The sequence below is a fragment of the Hyaena hyaena genome, unplaced genomic scaffold, assembly GCF_003009895.1.
Source record: "Hyaena hyaena isolate Hyena2069 unplaced genomic scaffold, ASM300989v1 scaffold_469, whole genome shotgun sequence".
Lineage (NCBI taxonomy): Eukaryota > Metazoa > Chordata > Mammalia > Carnivora > Hyaenidae > Hyaena > Hyaena hyaena.
In genome coordinates this window covers 528533-544376 of record NW_024081103.1, presented here as the reverse complement: position 1 = coordinate 544376, position 15844 = coordinate 528533, and the positions used below count along the sequence as shown (strand labels likewise).

The 15844-nt window shown below is 42.9% G+C and overlaps 1 protein-coding gene across 4 annotated transcripts in view; it reads right to left on the bottom strand.

Moving 5' to 3' along the window:
- Positions 1-10892: 10892 nt before the first annotated feature.
- Positions 10893-15844, bottom strand: part of HELQ (helicase, POLQ like) — a 43702-nt gene continuing 38750 nt past the window's right edge. For all 4 annotated transcript variants that reach the window (XM_039253967.1, XM_039253968.1, XM_039253969.1 and 1 more), the window contains 2 exons: positions 15434-15568; positions 10893-11079 (listed from right to left, as the gene is read on the bottom strand). In XM_039253967.1, the coding sequence (XP_039109898.1) occupies positions 10972-11079; positions 15434-15568 (243 nt within the window). In that variant the 3' untranslated portion in view covers positions 10893-10971. The remainder of the gene's footprint in view (positions 11080-15433; positions 15569-15844) is intronic.

Below are 15844 nucleotides of genomic sequence, written 5' to 3'. Positions count from 1 at the left end.
ACTCCATGGCCTTGTCTTACCCTTCTGCAACAACCTATTTCCAAGTAAGATTACATTCGGAGGGCCTGGGGTTAGGACTTCAGCATATCTTTTTGGAGGGCACAATTGAACCTACTGATCACATAGGTCAAATAAGATTCAGCTAGAAGGCGGTCAACCGGCTTACACCGGTGTCCCTCCTCTGTGTTTTCTCAAGCACCTGCCTCTGTGTGCAGAGGGCCCATCTGTATTACAGCACCTGCTACATTGTTCAGTAACCATAGCTCTGCTCTGATTTCCTCTTAGGCCGCAGTGTCTTGAGGGCAGGAGCAATTTATTACTTGGCACCCTCAGTGCCTGGTATAAAACCTGCCACATAGGATTCACTCACCAGGTGCTTGTGGAATAAAAGGAGAATGATTCTAGACTCTCCGATACAAATTGGCTCAGATTACTGGGTCTGTGGCTTAGCTCTTCTGAGCCTCTCTAGTTTGCTCTTTGTAAAATGGAATCAACCAAAACTAACCCGTGGAACTGTTGTGGATAAAGTACCCAGCCCAGTGCTACAGTCCAGAAAGCGTTAGCTTCCAACCCTTCCTTTTGTTGCGTTTCCCTCTTTGAAGGTGCGGGGATTTACTTGGTATGCCCAGCGTTGGCATGAAGATGATCTTAAGCTGAAGCTATTTGAGATCCAACGGATGTAGAAAAAAGCCTCCTTGGACCTTCTCTTATGTGACTAAAAGCAGAAACTTCTGAGAAATGAGCCTGCCACAAATTCTCTTTGGGGTGGTTTCTCCTCCTAGGAGCAAGACCAGGAATAAACGTAACCGTATATACCCTCTCCAGGGGTGATTCAAGGCCATGAAGACAGAAAGACCGCCTGCATCTGTATAAACACATGTTATCACAATGGGTTTCCTATCCCCCCCTTCGTTCTCCTAAAAATCCATTCGTCTTTGCTAAAGGAATCTATTTGTTCGTCCCATAGAAGCTGTTAGATGTATAAAGCTTTAACTTGAACCATTCAACTAGCCAGCTGCTTCTTTTACTGGCTCCTGTGTATACACTGACAAACCTTTTTCTCCTGTTAATCTGTCTTTTTCCAGTTTAATTCACAGGCCATGGGCACTAAAGCTAAGAGAGTAGAGGAAGAAGTCTTTTCTGTCCTACAAAGGCTTTGGAAAAGAGCTATTGTTTTCATTTGTTGCTGTGTGTCTCGACTAAATACAAATACAAGCATCCTGGAACATTTTCTTAACAAGGATGGATGATTCTGCCAAAAACCAACAAACCAAAAAGCTCCAAAAAGCCAAATCACTGTGATCATTATTGTACTCATCAGCTTCTAGCAACTGCTGAACCATGTCCAAACCACAGATGTCCACAGTGACCCCTCCTTCCCTTACACACAAGGAATACGCAGCAAGTTTAATTACATTGTTAAAACGTGTACAGTTTGCAAGGGAAGAGGGAAAGAATACAAACCAAAGTGTCAGCATGAGGTATTTCTGGATGAGGACATTTAAACATTTCTCCTCCTCCTCCTCCTCACCCCCTCCCCCTCCTTCTTCCTTTTTTTTTTAGTTTTTCTTTATTTTCTAAATCTTCAGCAGCAAATGTCAGTTTTATGATTTAAAAAACTCTCTTTTCTCCCTAATAAATATAATTTTAAAAATAGGGGCACCTGGATGGCTCCTTCAGTTAAGCATCCAACTCTTCATTTTGGCTCAGGTCTTGATCTCGCAGTTCATGGGATGGAGCCCTACATCAGGCTCTGCATTGACAGTGTGGGGCCTGCTTGGGATCCTCTCTCTCCCTCTCTCTCTGCCCCTCCCCTGCTCAAAAAATAAAAAAGAAAAGTATTCAGATGTACAAGGTAGGCAATGTTTCCTAGATCACTCTTGCCTGTTGGGTTTTGTTGTTGTTTGGTTTGTTTTGACCTTCAATCCAGATTTGACATGTTTTTTTAAAACATATGCTGCATATGTAGCATTCCTTGCTGCTGGTTATATAGGCAGCAGAAGGTAAAGTCATTTCCTCTGCAATTTTGTAGTCTATTCAAGGGTTAAAAAAAGACACAACAGGCCCCAAATGGAATTGTAGCAGGATTGTCGCACAGCAAGTCTTTTCTTTCCAGGAAGCAACTTTATTCATGCTCGCTCAGCTCAGTTGGGTTTGTACCTAAAGAACTGAGCTCCTGAGCTCTGGGGGCGCCTGGGTGGCTTAGTCTGTTAAGCGTCGACTTTCGCTTAGGTCATGATCTCGCGGTTCGTGGGTTTGAGCCCCGCGTTGGGCTCTGTGCTGACTGCCCGCTCAGAGCCTGGAGCCTGTTTCAGAGTCTGTGACTCCCTCTCTCTCTGACCCTCCTCTGCTCACGCTGTTTCTCTCTCTCTGCTAGAAATAAATAAAACGTTAAAAAAAAAAATTAAAGAACTGAGCTCCGAACACCACATGGTGTAATTTTTTTAAAAAATGTATTTTCTATTTCTTCGTCTTCTGTATATAGTAACACACAAACATGCATTCTGATTAAATGGTCTCATGTTACAAAGTTGTGAGGATGTCATCTGTGCGTATAGCAAGGTTGCCTTCAGGGTTTCTTTTCCTTCGCATTCCTTAGGGAGGTGACCCTACCACAGAGTCACTTGTGCTAAGCCCACACCACCAACCCAAGACCTGATACCTAACTTAATGTAACCGTAGTTGTAACCTGACTAAAGTGAGTTCGCTTCTTGGTGAGTTTCGGGTAGAGACGACTCCAGATGGAGGTGTCACAGGAAGGAAACTTTATTTGCAGCAAGTAAGGAGATCACAGGGGAAAAGTTCCAAAGCCGTAATTCCCAGAGTAGGGGCGAGTGGGTTTCTTCTATTCAGAGGTAGGATAAATATTCAGAAAGGGGATTCAGAAAGTGGAGATTTTACCACTATAATGAGGCGGAGGTAACAGGAAGGCACTGCGGGCATACTCCAAGAGCAGGTATAAACTAGATGGGGTCATGGGCTCCAGATCTCAGGAAGGCAAGCAGGGCACTGGGAGTTTAATCCCTGGTTTATTATCTCTGATCAGGTGTGTCTGTTTCCAGGCCCGGTGGAGACTTAGTTTTTGCATTCCCTTTGCTCCCCTGAACTCCTTCCCTACTGAGGTTTTTGCATTTCTTTGTAATTCAGCACCTCCAGGGAAGTTCTGCAAGCGGTGTGCTCCGGCAAGCGAGGCACTGACCGGGGAAAATAGCTGCGGGCCTAAAATGACTTCTCTTGTTTCACAAAAGCTTTGTCTTACCTTTTCTTTTTCTGGTTCACAGCCCTCTCGGGAGCTTTCCGGGTGCAACCTGAAACCCGCTTCAGCAATCAGAGGGCGGGGAACGACCAAAGAAGAGGCAGGCCACCTCTGGTTGGTAGGTGGCAATTTTAATAATTGCAAAGGTAATTTACCTAGGAGGCTTGTCTTGGGCCCGAGCACGATGAATAGATAGATCCCCGCACCCCTCCTCCAAATCGTAAGAGTTTATAAAGAGGCCCTAACTGGGTCAGTCAAGTACACTGTTCAGGTGCTGTCAATATCACATCACCATCTCAACGCCCTGTCTTTAGAGCAGCCTCTGGGAGCGGGAAAGGCAAGTGGAACCCACGTGCCAAGGACGGAGGGCGGGGGGGAGAGTCTCCGGGAGCCCCAGTCCAGCTCACGGGGTCTGTTGGTGGTCCCGCCTTTTTGATGATCTGGAGACCCCTCTTTCCGCTTACATAATGTCTTAATCTCTCCCTGGAATGGAATCTTAGACCAGTCAATCTGGAATTACCTGATTAGCACTAGAGAGGTAACCTGCCTGACAGACCCTTGTTGTCCCCAAAAGGAAGGTGGCCTTGCCACAAAAAAATCGACTCTTTGCTAGTACCTTCCTTGTCCTGGCCCTTCGGCCTATAAAAAAGTCTTTCTTTCATTGTGTACAGGTGTTTGGAGCTCCTTTCTCCCTGCTGCGTGGGATTCTGATTCATGACTTGAATAAAGCCAACAAGATCTTTAAAATGTACTCAGTTGAATTTTGTTTTTTAACACAGGGTTCAACATTCGCCTCGCAAACCTGAAACCAGAGCTCATTTTGTTTTGTCTGCCCAAAATATTCAACTGGTCACTACTCCTCACTAGCGCTCAGCTCTGGGAGCTGTTTTCATCAAGCAGACCTCCTATTCACAAAGGAAAGGAGAAATTTAAACAAGAAAGGAATAGAATGATTTCTTGGAAAGGACTATGAAATAGTGACATTTCCTTTTGAAGCAAAGGTGATTTTAAGATCACATACAAGCTGTTTGAAAACAATACTAATGTTTATTATAACTTGATTAGGGACAGGTTCTAAGAACACTTCTACAACAGAGAACTTAACCTTGAACTGAATTAAAATGAAGAGAAAAGAATAAATTGGTGTCAAATAGCCTTATTAGGAAATGAGAAATGCATGTCCACATCTCTGACAGCTTTTTAACTCTTCTAATAAACTAGCATGTGTTGCAGAAATACGATTAAAAGTGAAATGCCTTCATAACTCAGAAAACCTCTCTACAAGGAAGAGAAAGAAAATAATTTTATTGAATGAGCATTAAACCAGATTGCGATACGCGTCTCTGGCCATCTGCTAAAGAGATGGCAGAGACAGTGGGGAAATCTTGCTCCCTTACTGTTGAGCAGATGCACCGGTGACATTCGGTAGGTTTTGCAAATGTGAACTTCTGGTAGATTTTGCAATGTGGACTCAGATGAGAGTTGAAGTTAAGCTTGTCTTCTCCTAGGAAACTGGGAGGTAGGGCACCATCTTCCTTGATGATTACATTTCTTGGCCCTCGGGGGAAACATTCCTGAGCTGTGAGACTGGCAAGAGACTGATGCAGCCATTAAAAAAAAAAAAAAAGATTTACATATGTTTGAAAAACAGAAAGAAATTCTGAAAGGAAAGGGAAAGGAAGGGTCTCTTTCCTTGTTTCCAAAAGGAAGAATTAAGCTTATCTTGAAGCCCTTTACATATACTATGGGGTAATTTCTCAATTCACCTAACCTGTGTCAGATAATGAGGTGGGAAAAGTAATTTGGTGAATGTCAAATGTGCAGTTTTTCCTTTTTGGCAAAACAGGAGAAACATACTCTTTTTCCGATTGCCTAGACAGGGGTTTCTTAACCACTGCGCTATAAACATTTTGGGGGCAGATGATTCTGTGTGGTTGGGATGGACCTGTGCATTGCAGGATGTTTAGCAGCAGCTTGGCCTCTCCCCCGACTAGCTGCCCCTAGGACAACCCCCTCCCCCAACTTCTGGCAATTGAAAATGTCTTCAGTCATAATCAAGTGTCCTAGCCGGAGTGGGGGTGGGAATTGCCCTTGGGTGAAAAGCACCAGTGTAGACAAATGATCAAAAAACATGGCCCAAACAAGTAGTTGAGCCTCGCCTAAGCTGGGATGCCAGCAAGCCTTTGTCCCTCACTACCTGAGCCACACCTGTCTGAGGCATGCTGGAGCCATGGGAGGTGGTGCATGGCCAGAGCATGGCTATCCGGAGGGACTGAGAGTCAGTCCTCTTAGTGGAAGACATCTCTGTTTTTACCACCCAGCCACCGGTTTCCTTCCCCACCCCCACCCCAACTATGACTCTGGTCATTCTTTCTCAGTCCTTGTGATGCAGGGAGGAGGATTATGACCCAAATCATTGTAGCTCCAGGGCTTGTCTCGCATCCGAGACCTTGCCGATCACCACACTCTTTCTTTCTGGCTATCATGAAAAAGATGAACGAGGAATGCATTTTTGGATAGTTTTGCCTGGCTCTGAGGGTATGATCCTGCAGGCAGCCATCTGGCCACCATCATGGGAGAGGCTGACTGAGAATGGAAGCCAATCAGTGGGAAGCACAATTGAGATACAAGGAAACAACAGCCTGGACACAAAATTTGAGCCCTGGATCTAGCCCTTCCTGAAACCATTGTTCCTGAATTTTCTGTTAATGCGAGTCATCAAAGCTGGGGCTGGGACTTGAGTGTCTAGCTGGCATGCAGCACTCACAGATTCTTGAAGCTTTCCTTTCTTCCCAAATGGATGGGGAGGTGGAGGTGGATGAGCACTGTGATCTTAATCTCCCCTCCTTTTTTTTTTAGTTGCAAAGATTTTACCTCAAAAAGTCCCCACGGGCTTAACGTAACTGAGGGCCAGTAGGCAAGGGAGTCTGGGAAATAGAAGTGTTCAGACTCTGGGCCTTGAAATTCAGAGAAACAAGAAGCAGGGAATGGTTTTAAGAGCAAACACGCAAAGGACTGGCCCATCTCTTTTTCTGTGGTCACCTGCGATCGAGCTTTACCATTTGCCTCTTCTCGAGTCCTCCATGATGAAGGAAACAATGCCCACCTGTTAAACAGCAAGCCAAGTGGTTCACTTCTGTGTCTACCTACATTGCTAACTTGGTGGTACTGACTAGATAGCGAGCAGAGAACTTTGTATTTGAGAGACCTCCACCATTTCCCCAAAAGTCACATACGTGAAAACTACCAACTTACGTTGGTTTATAGGCAACACCAAACAGATAAAACACCATAATAACACTTGGAAGCTTCTTAATTCACAGGGTAGATGTGACAAGTGTCACATTCTGGAGATATGGAATGAAACCATCATACCTATGGGACAATTGTCCTACTGTTCTGGCAGATACCAGACGGAAATACCTGTTTCAAGGGTGGGATTCCACCTTCTCTTTCCCCAGAGATCACTGAAGTTCACAATGGGAAGAGCAGAAATCTGGAATGGGATTCTTGGGCCTTAGCCTGTTTAGTGGCTTGTATCCAACATAGGAATCCAATCAGTCCCTGTGTATGAATGAAACCACCAGCCATTATGAATCAGAAACATCCCAGTTATGCATTAGAATACACTATGGGAAAGACTCTCTGCTGAATTGACCAGAACGAAGTTTTGGCAGCACCTGCTAGAACCTGGTCATTTTGCAGGAAGAGCTAACAAAGCACGCCCCGCCCTCACTAACAGAAGGGCAGAGGCCACCACTGCTCTGCTTGTTCTCGTTCTTCTCCCGCTTATGTCCTTCCCTTTCCCGTATGTGTGTGGGCTTGTGCCCTTCATGCTTCTCTCAAGGACTTTCCAGCTTCTCCTGGAAGGAACACATGTTCCTCCAGCCCAACATCTTGGCAAAGATGACTCTTTTTGGCAGCAGGGCCATTAATGATAGTAGGAGCTGGTGTAAATCGAGGAACCAGGGCACAGGGGAAGGCAGTGACCCAATTACTGACAGCTGTTAGAGCCTCATTTCTCTGCATTTTAGTTTCCCCAGCAGAGTGGCATGGACACCACAATCATTAACATTTAATTTTGATTTAGTATGTCTGCGCTGGCTGGAACAACTAAAGTGCAGCCTGTTGCCTATAAAAGTTCAAGCCCCTCTGAGGTCATTCTGAACTGCACCTGCTCAGGCCCGAGAGAGAGGGAGAGGAAGCTGTTCAAGGTCATTCCAGTTTCTAAAGGCTTCTTCCCGCTACAGGAGTCTTGAAGATGAACTGAAAAGCTATGCGAAGAGCTGGGATTATTGATGCAAACCCCTCTTCCTCCTCCCCTGTGATCATGCTGAGAAAAAGAAGCCAGAACTAAGGTTGTGTAACATAGATGGCAGGAAACCAAGTATCAATCTTAGTGATGGCAGTTTTTTTAGGTGGGCTAAGCGGTACATTTTGAACATAACTCAAGAGTGATAAAGATCTTCTCCTTAACTGCACTTTGGACAGACTCCTCTGAGCCCTATTTGTGACCAGGCTTCAACTTTGACCTATGGAACCTGTGGACTCCCTGCGCAAATGACCTCATCCATTTCCCAGCCCCTCCCCCTCCCAAGCCCCTGCTAAGTAAGACTTGAATACTAACATAGTTAGTATTCATAGTATTGATGGAGGCTGCACCCTTAGGGTGACCCCAACCCCTTTAAAGTGTCTGCCTGAAGAATTACTGTTTGTTTCAGTCAAACCCTAGTAACAAAGAGGCCCCAGGAATACCCCCACCCAAAACAGTTACTTCAGAAAGCTTGCAGTTGTAAATCCTCTCTTCCCAGCTTTGAGATGCAGACCTTCACCGCTCAGAACTGTGGGCTCAAGAACCCAGAGCTGTCTGTTGAAATGCAAACCTCCAGGTAAATAACTTGGGGCTCTCCCTCCCAGGCAATGGGTGGCTTGCTCTAACTTGCACCACTACATCCTGTCACAAAGATACTAGGAGTTTGCTTCTCCTCCAGGTAAGCACCCACCAGTGAATAAACCCAGTCTGCTGGGACTCCAGCTTGGTCCCCTCCCTGCTCCTTCATTCTGGCTTTAATATACCCATCACCTCTGCATGGATAGAAGTTGAGCTCAGTTCACACTGGGCCCTTTCCCCCACTGCAGTGGTTATTAATGAATAAAGCCTATCCTTGCCACTTCAACTAGTGGCCAGCTTATCTTAGACAAAGGTTATGTGATAGGGTACCCTCCCTGAGGCGGGGTGGAGGGGGGAAACAAAATCAAGGCAACCTGGCTATATGTATATGTGACAACATCCTTCCTGACCTTGTAACATGAGACCACTAATCAGATTTAATCAGACTACATGTTTGTGTGTTACCATATATGGGAGACAAAGAAATCGAAAATGTATAAAAAAAACTACTCCATGTGGCATTCGGGGCTCAGTTCTTTGCCTGACTGAGCCGTGTCGCCACGAATAAAGTTGCTTCCTGTAAAGAAAAGCCTTGGTGTCACGACTCTTCCAGAATCCTGCTACAGTCAAATCCACATTTTCTTGCCCTAGCGAGCAAGGGTTAGTTAGATCACAGTGCTAACAAGGCTAAGGTTATGACCTTGATCTCCATTTGGCTCTGTCCATATCGTGGCCACATGTGCACACCTCTGTCAGGTGTTTCAAGAGTGCCTCTCGTTGATCAGGAGGGACGCCAGATTAGAAAGTAGAGATGGCTCAGCACAAACCTTTTGCTGCTGGTTTTGTTTTTGGTTCCTCATTACTGTTTTAAGAGCCCAAATATCCAGATGGTGTGATTTATAGTGTTTACTTTGTTTACCTCCAGCTAGAAGACCACCTTTATGCTTGCCCTCCCCTAAACGCCCTTCTTCCTCTGTCTCAGACATTCCCAATTGCCCTGCCCTTCTACCATATAGTTCATGGTCTCTTTCACCAGGGCTTTCTCAAAAACTCCTCCTCCCACTTCTCTGTCTCTAGTGCCTATAAGCGTTTCATTCTGTTACTGTCAGTGGCTCATGGGTAACTGTGTAAGAAACAAGGACCAGACATTCCACCTGTTGTTTTCCATCAGTGTCAAGCATCAGGCTAAGTATATTGAAACTGTTCAGTTAAATGCACTTAGATATTTTCATTGAGCTTTCAAACAGCTTTGACGAATCTCAACAAAATGACATTGAATTCCTTCATCGCCCTAGAATGGGCAATAGGGTGTTATCATAGTGCTCAAAGTGCTTACAAATTTATAGAGAATCAAACTCCAGTTACTGCACTCTACACAGAATAGTCAGTCTATTATTGCCTGTGGATTTTTTCCAATTTTGTGTGATCAGACAATACTATAATATGATAACATACTTTATGCCCATTTAAGAGAGAAAAAAAAAGTTTGGGAAGATGTCATAGACTTAGGTGGCTTGTAAAACTCCTCAGAGTTAGGGATTCAAGCTTCCAATGTCTGTGGGAAAGTTGTTTTAGTTTCTCTGTGTCTCAGTTTACTTATCTGTAAAATAGAAATAATAGTATGGGCCGTACAGTGTTGTTGTTAGGGTTAAATTAGTCACATGAAAGTCTTAACAACGTACTTGGCACATAGAAATTATGAGGTAAATGACTGTTATAATAGTCTAAGATGTAGAGGCATGAAGAACTTAGAATGTGGATCTTTTTGCAAAGTTTCCAATGGATATCTCAGGTGAGTAAAACTTTAAACTGGTCCAGTACTCAGAATCATTGCTAGGGGCGCCTAGGTGGTTCAGTTGGTTAAGCCTCTGACCTCAACTTAGGTCATGATCTCATGGTTTATGGGTTCAAGCCCCTCGTTGGGCTCTGTGCTGACAGCTCAGAGCCTGGAGCCTGTTTCAGTCTCTGTGTCTCCCTCTCTTTCTGCCCCTTCCCTGCTCACACTCTTTCTCTCTCTCAAAAATAAACATTAAAAAATTTTAAAAAAGAATCATTGCTACTTATTATCTTTTTTCCTTACAGATAATCAGCCATGTACATTTGAGCTATAAAAAGGGGTGGGAGAGAGGCGATATTTAGGTTGTGTTTTAAGAGAATCTTTGAATTGTTGATTCGGGAAGTATCTTAGCACTGGTTCCTACTTGGTGGAACCGGCACTGGGCTAAGATGATAAAAAAGGTCTTGGCCTTCCAGGAGATTTCAAATTAGCAGTATGAAAAAAGACACAGGCATAATGAAGGGCTCAGAATACTTACAGGAGGGAAAGAAGCATGTATCGGGTGGGGATGAGGACATCCTTGGACTTGAGCACCTTTAGTTGACACCTGACACATATTGTTCATGTTAAAGATGATTTTTCATGCACTGGGGGTAGCATTAAAGCAATTAGGAAATGAAGAGTTTGGAAATCATGGGAAAATCATGGGAAAATCCGCATGGGAAATCATGGGATCTCAAATAGTCTAGATTGGCGAAAAAAATGTATTAAGAGAATAATAAAAGGGCGGGCTGCAAACGTAGGCTGGAGATGTTTTGAGGCAATTGGATTGTCATATTGTGGAGGACACTAGATTTTGAGCAGAGAAAACATGTGCGGATATTGAAGAAAATGAATTGTGGGAAGGGTGAGAGGTATATTTAAACATCATCCACAGTTCTTGTGTATAACTAAAATGTATTTTTTTTTGTTTTTAAATTATAGGGAGTCTTTAAGAAAAATATGTACAATAAATCAGTCATCTTAGAAAATTCTTGTCAGGTGGCTTCACGCCTTCTCGGTGGAAGAGGCCGCGATCCCGGGGAAATCAGAAGGCAATCTCAGCAACTCTTCCACTTCTTCTTGTAAAGCCTCTGCTTTTTCGCGCAACAGCATCTACAATAAAGAATCAAGACATGAGGCCAAAATAGGCATTGCCAGAGAACTGTTAACATTTTTACCACCATCTATTAGATACTTGAATCTTAATACATCAGCGATCTAGACATTAAAACTAATAAAGAGACTGAAAAATAGCCACTTAAGAGCAAGTGATTATAGTAAATGAAGCTGAGGCATTTAGCTAAAGCCAATTTAGCTGAGCAATGCATTTGCTACATCAAAAGTAAAGGAGCTTTAAGACCCTCAAAGATTTGTTTTATTGAAGACTCAGCCACTTAAAAATTAACTTTTAATCTATAAAATGGAAGACAATTTTGCAAAAATTTAATTGGCTCTTGAAAATGTTATCCTTTATATATGCTTTTTATTATTCCTCAAAGTTTAGTATGCTATCTTTTAAAAACCTATCAGTGTTTCAAAGAAAATTTTATTCAAGCTCCTCAAATTAACGTGCCTAATTTCAAAAGAAACATGAAGAGCCAAGAAAGTAGTTCTAAATGTAGCACATAGTAAATGTCAATGAATATTTGCTGAGTAATGATTTTCCCTCTTAAAAAACACACTTAGGGGTGCCTGGCTGGCTCAGCCAGCAGAGTGTTCAACTCTTAATCTTGGGGTTGTAAGTGGGTGTAGAGATCACTTAAAAAAAATCCCCAAAACCCAAAACCAAACAACAACAGCTTTAAAAACAAAAGCCCAGAAATAGAGTTCTGGTATTTGTGTAGCTGGGTTCTGTGGATACTGGGGTGCAGTATCTGCATTGCATCTGTTACAAAAGTTTTATAATAAAAAGTTCAGCAAAATTACATGGAGAGAAAAAAAATCATATGACACAAGATGAAAGAGAAAAACCCACTCCGAGCATTACATAGCATTGTATACAGAAGAGATTAAAATGCAATTAGGTAAGCTTTCTAGTAGCTGAGGTAATGGTGACCATGTAAAATTAATCTCCCAATAGATCCTCTAAAAACGATACAGATCGACAAGAGCAGGTAAACTGCACAAAACTCACGTGTCAGCATTACTAGAATACAGAGAACACCATCAACTTCAAATTACTGGTAGCTAAAAATACCTGCCAATTTCCAGCAGAACCACTTCTTCCTTTTTTTATATAATTTTTTTTAGTTTATTTATTTATTTTGAGAGAGAGAAAGCACAAGCAAGGGAGAGGCAGAGAGAGAGGGAGAGAATCCCAGGCAAGCTCTGAGCTGACAGCATAGAGCGTGATGCAAGGTTTGAACTCATGAACTGAGAGATCATGACCTGAGCCAAAATCAAGACCCAGACACTTAACCAACTGAGCCACCCAGGAGCTCCAGGAATGTAACTGTGAAATTGTGCTCAAGAAGCATCACCTGCACCTAGACTTGATTTAGAGGAAATATTAGACCTTGCGCCTGAGTCTGATGCCATAAAGAATAAATCTGTTAGGGATGAGTATATTTTGCATATGGGAGAAATGTAAATAATCTGTGACCAGAGGGCAAACATTACTGATGACAGCAAATTATTTGGCACTCCCCTCATGTACAGGTGGGGTGTAATTCCTCTTCCTTTCAATCTGGACTGATCTTAATGGCCTTCTAGTAACAAACAACATACAGCAGAAGTGACACTACCTAACTTTTGAGGTTAGTTCAGAAGACGTCCTGCCTTTTCTGCCTCGGTCTCTTGAAATGTTCACTCTCTGGATATTTCCTCTTGAAACTGAGCTGCCATGCCATAAAAACCCAAGCCTCAAGGAAAGGCCATATGTAGTTGCTCTAGTTGAAAGCCCCAGATAATAGCCAATTTTCAATTGTCAGCCAAGTGAGGAAGCCATCTTGGATTTCCAATTCAGTCAAGCTTTCAGATGACTATAGCCCCAGTCAAAATTTGACTGTAATTGCATGAGAGTTCAAGTGAGAATCATGCTGCTAACCCTTTTCAGATTCTAATTTTGGAAACATAAGCAAAATAAAATAGTTGTTTTAAGCCAGTAAGTTGTTTTTCTTTTTTTAAAATTTTATCTATTTATTTTGAGAGAGAGAGAGAGGAAGAGAGAGAGAGAGCACACTTGCAGATACGTGCACCAGTTGGGGAGGGGCAGAAAGAGGGAGGGAGAAAAATCCCAAGCAGGCTCCATGTTATCAGCGCAGAGCCTGATGTGGGACTTGAACTCATGACCCTGAAATCATGACCTGATCTGAAATCAATTAGTTGGATACTTAACTGACTGAGCCACCCAGGTGCCCCTAAGCCACCAAGTTTTGAGGTAAAACTTTGTAATGCAGCAGTGTGTACCTGGAAAAATTAGAATTGGAGTTATCAGTATGAGCTCATGGCCTTTAATAATTTACACATAAGTATAGAAAAATATACAGGATTATATGGACTCTGTCTGCTGAGAGAACCTAGAAGCAATGATCATATCTCTCAGGTAATGAGCATACTTAGCCCCCAAAACTTGGGTTTTGAAATACCACTCTTTACTAAAAAGAATTAGGGCTTTATGGAAAAATGGCTGATTCCATGGTCAAGGCAAGTTGAACCTATATATGTGCAAGAGTACTAGTTATAAAAAAAAAAAAAGAAGTACTGGTTACAGGGGCACCTGGGTGGCTCAGTCGGTTAAGTGTCTGACTCTTGATTTCGTCCCCGGTCATGATTTCACGCTCCGTGAGTTTGAGCCCTGCATCAGGCTCTGTGCTGACAGCATGGAGCCTGCTGGGGATTCTCTCTGCAACTCCCCGACTTGTGCCCTCTCTCTCTCTCTCAAAAATGAATAAATGAACATTAAAAAAAAGAGTACTAGTTACTAACTTTATTGTTTCTCAGTTTCAAATCCATCCTTCATTGCCCTGCTGGAGACACTACGGTTAGATCCGGGACACACCTCCACTCGGGCAGCTGGTACAATGTTAAGCTTTGTCAACAGAGGGCACTGGAGAGACTGTAGTAGGCAGGGGCTTCTCTTCTTGGTTTTGTGTGTCTGTTTCTAACGGCTCCTGCAGTGCTAGTCCAGTGAGCTGAACAGCTGGTGGCACTCATTACGGTGAGTTTCCACAGTATCCCTGCAGACAGCTTTCCAGCAAGTTCAACGGTTACTCAAGCTACCTTCCAAGGAAGTCCAACAGCACACTCCTGGGAGCAGGAGTTTCGTCAGCATCCTAGCCGGCAGTTTCCTGCTTGCCGGCCTTGGCTGCAACGAAGAACTTACTTGCTGTCCAGTGAGCCAAAGCCGCACCCTCTCCAGTGAAGTATGAATCCCATCCCCAGGGGGTGGTGTCAGGTGAGGGTGGACGCTCTTCTTATTTGTTAAAAGTTCCATTTACCCCTTAGAAACTAACTAGTAAGTAACCTTGTTACTAGTTACTCATTCTTTACATTAAAGGTTCCTCTTCAAATTACTGTGTGGTTTCTGTTCCTAATAATTAGACCCTGAGAGATATTCCCCCAAAATAAGAAAGTCCAATAATGATGGGGACAGGTCAAAAAGACAAACTGGTCTACATCTAGAAAAGGGTAACCAGGACAGTAAATCGCCTAAAACAAGATTACTTATTTATTTAAAAAATTTTTTTAATGTTTTTATTTTATTTCTGAGAGAGAGTTAGAGAGAGAGACAGAGAGAGCGGAAACAGGGGAGGGTCAGAGAGAGAAGGAGATACAGAATCTGAAACAGGCTCCAGGCTCTGAGCTGTCAGCACAGAGCTCAAACCCACGAAATGTGAGATCATGACCTGAGCTGAAGTTGGACACTTAACCGACTGAGCCACCCAGGTGCTCCTAAAACAAGATTATTTAATATGTATGAAAGAAACAGAAAAGAGGAACCTTTGGAAGCATAGAGAGCTGTTTTCAAGTATGTGAAAAACTACCATATAAACAAAGATAACAGAACAGTTCTAGGGGGAAGCACTTACAGTGTAACGGTAGGTATTGTAAGAAGGCAACATTTAGCCTCATTATCTTGAGATGCTTTATGTAACACTACAAGTGTCCAAAAATAAAACTACCTAACTTTTGAGGTTGTAAGCTCCATGTCAGTGAAGGTGCTCAAGGTGGTTCAAGGCCAGATGTCGGGGATGCTGGGAAAGGACTTCTGTGAAAAAGATGAGGAGGCAGAATTCCCTAAGATGCAGTGTTCCTTGTAGTTCAGTGAACTCTTGAGATTGTTTAATTTTTAGGAGATCCTTTTCCTCTTTTTAGCAAGCCTTGTATCATAACAGATGCACAATTTTTAGCCCCATACTATGAGTATATACCTTTGTGTCTTGTAGTTAAATGTTTTTATGTCCAAAGTAGAAGTTGATAACACTACAAAATATCATGAAGGTTAAAAAATGGTTGGTTTGCTTACCTTTGCTGATGAAACAATTTGCTTGGCCTGGCGTCTTGATAAATGATCAATTGTTCTTATCAGTACTTCAGGATCTGCATTAGCTAAGTGTATTAGACTTTTATAACCTGCACTGTACAACTGTTTTGCTCGACCCTGAAAGGTATTACAAAAATCAGAGGATCAGAGTTTGGGATTAGGAAAAAATAATAAAGTGTCTTCCTAAAGGGAAAAATTTCACACACAAGAGAAAGAAATAGATTCAAGTAATAAAGAAAATATGAAGAGATAACAACAGAACCCTGAGAAATTTTAAAAGATGAATTTGGGTGGTTCCAAACTGCAAGATAGCTTTCTGTGTGGTGTATATTGACGGATGTGTGTTGCAACCAGGAACGAGAAACCCATTAAGGCAGTCGGGTGAGCGGCATT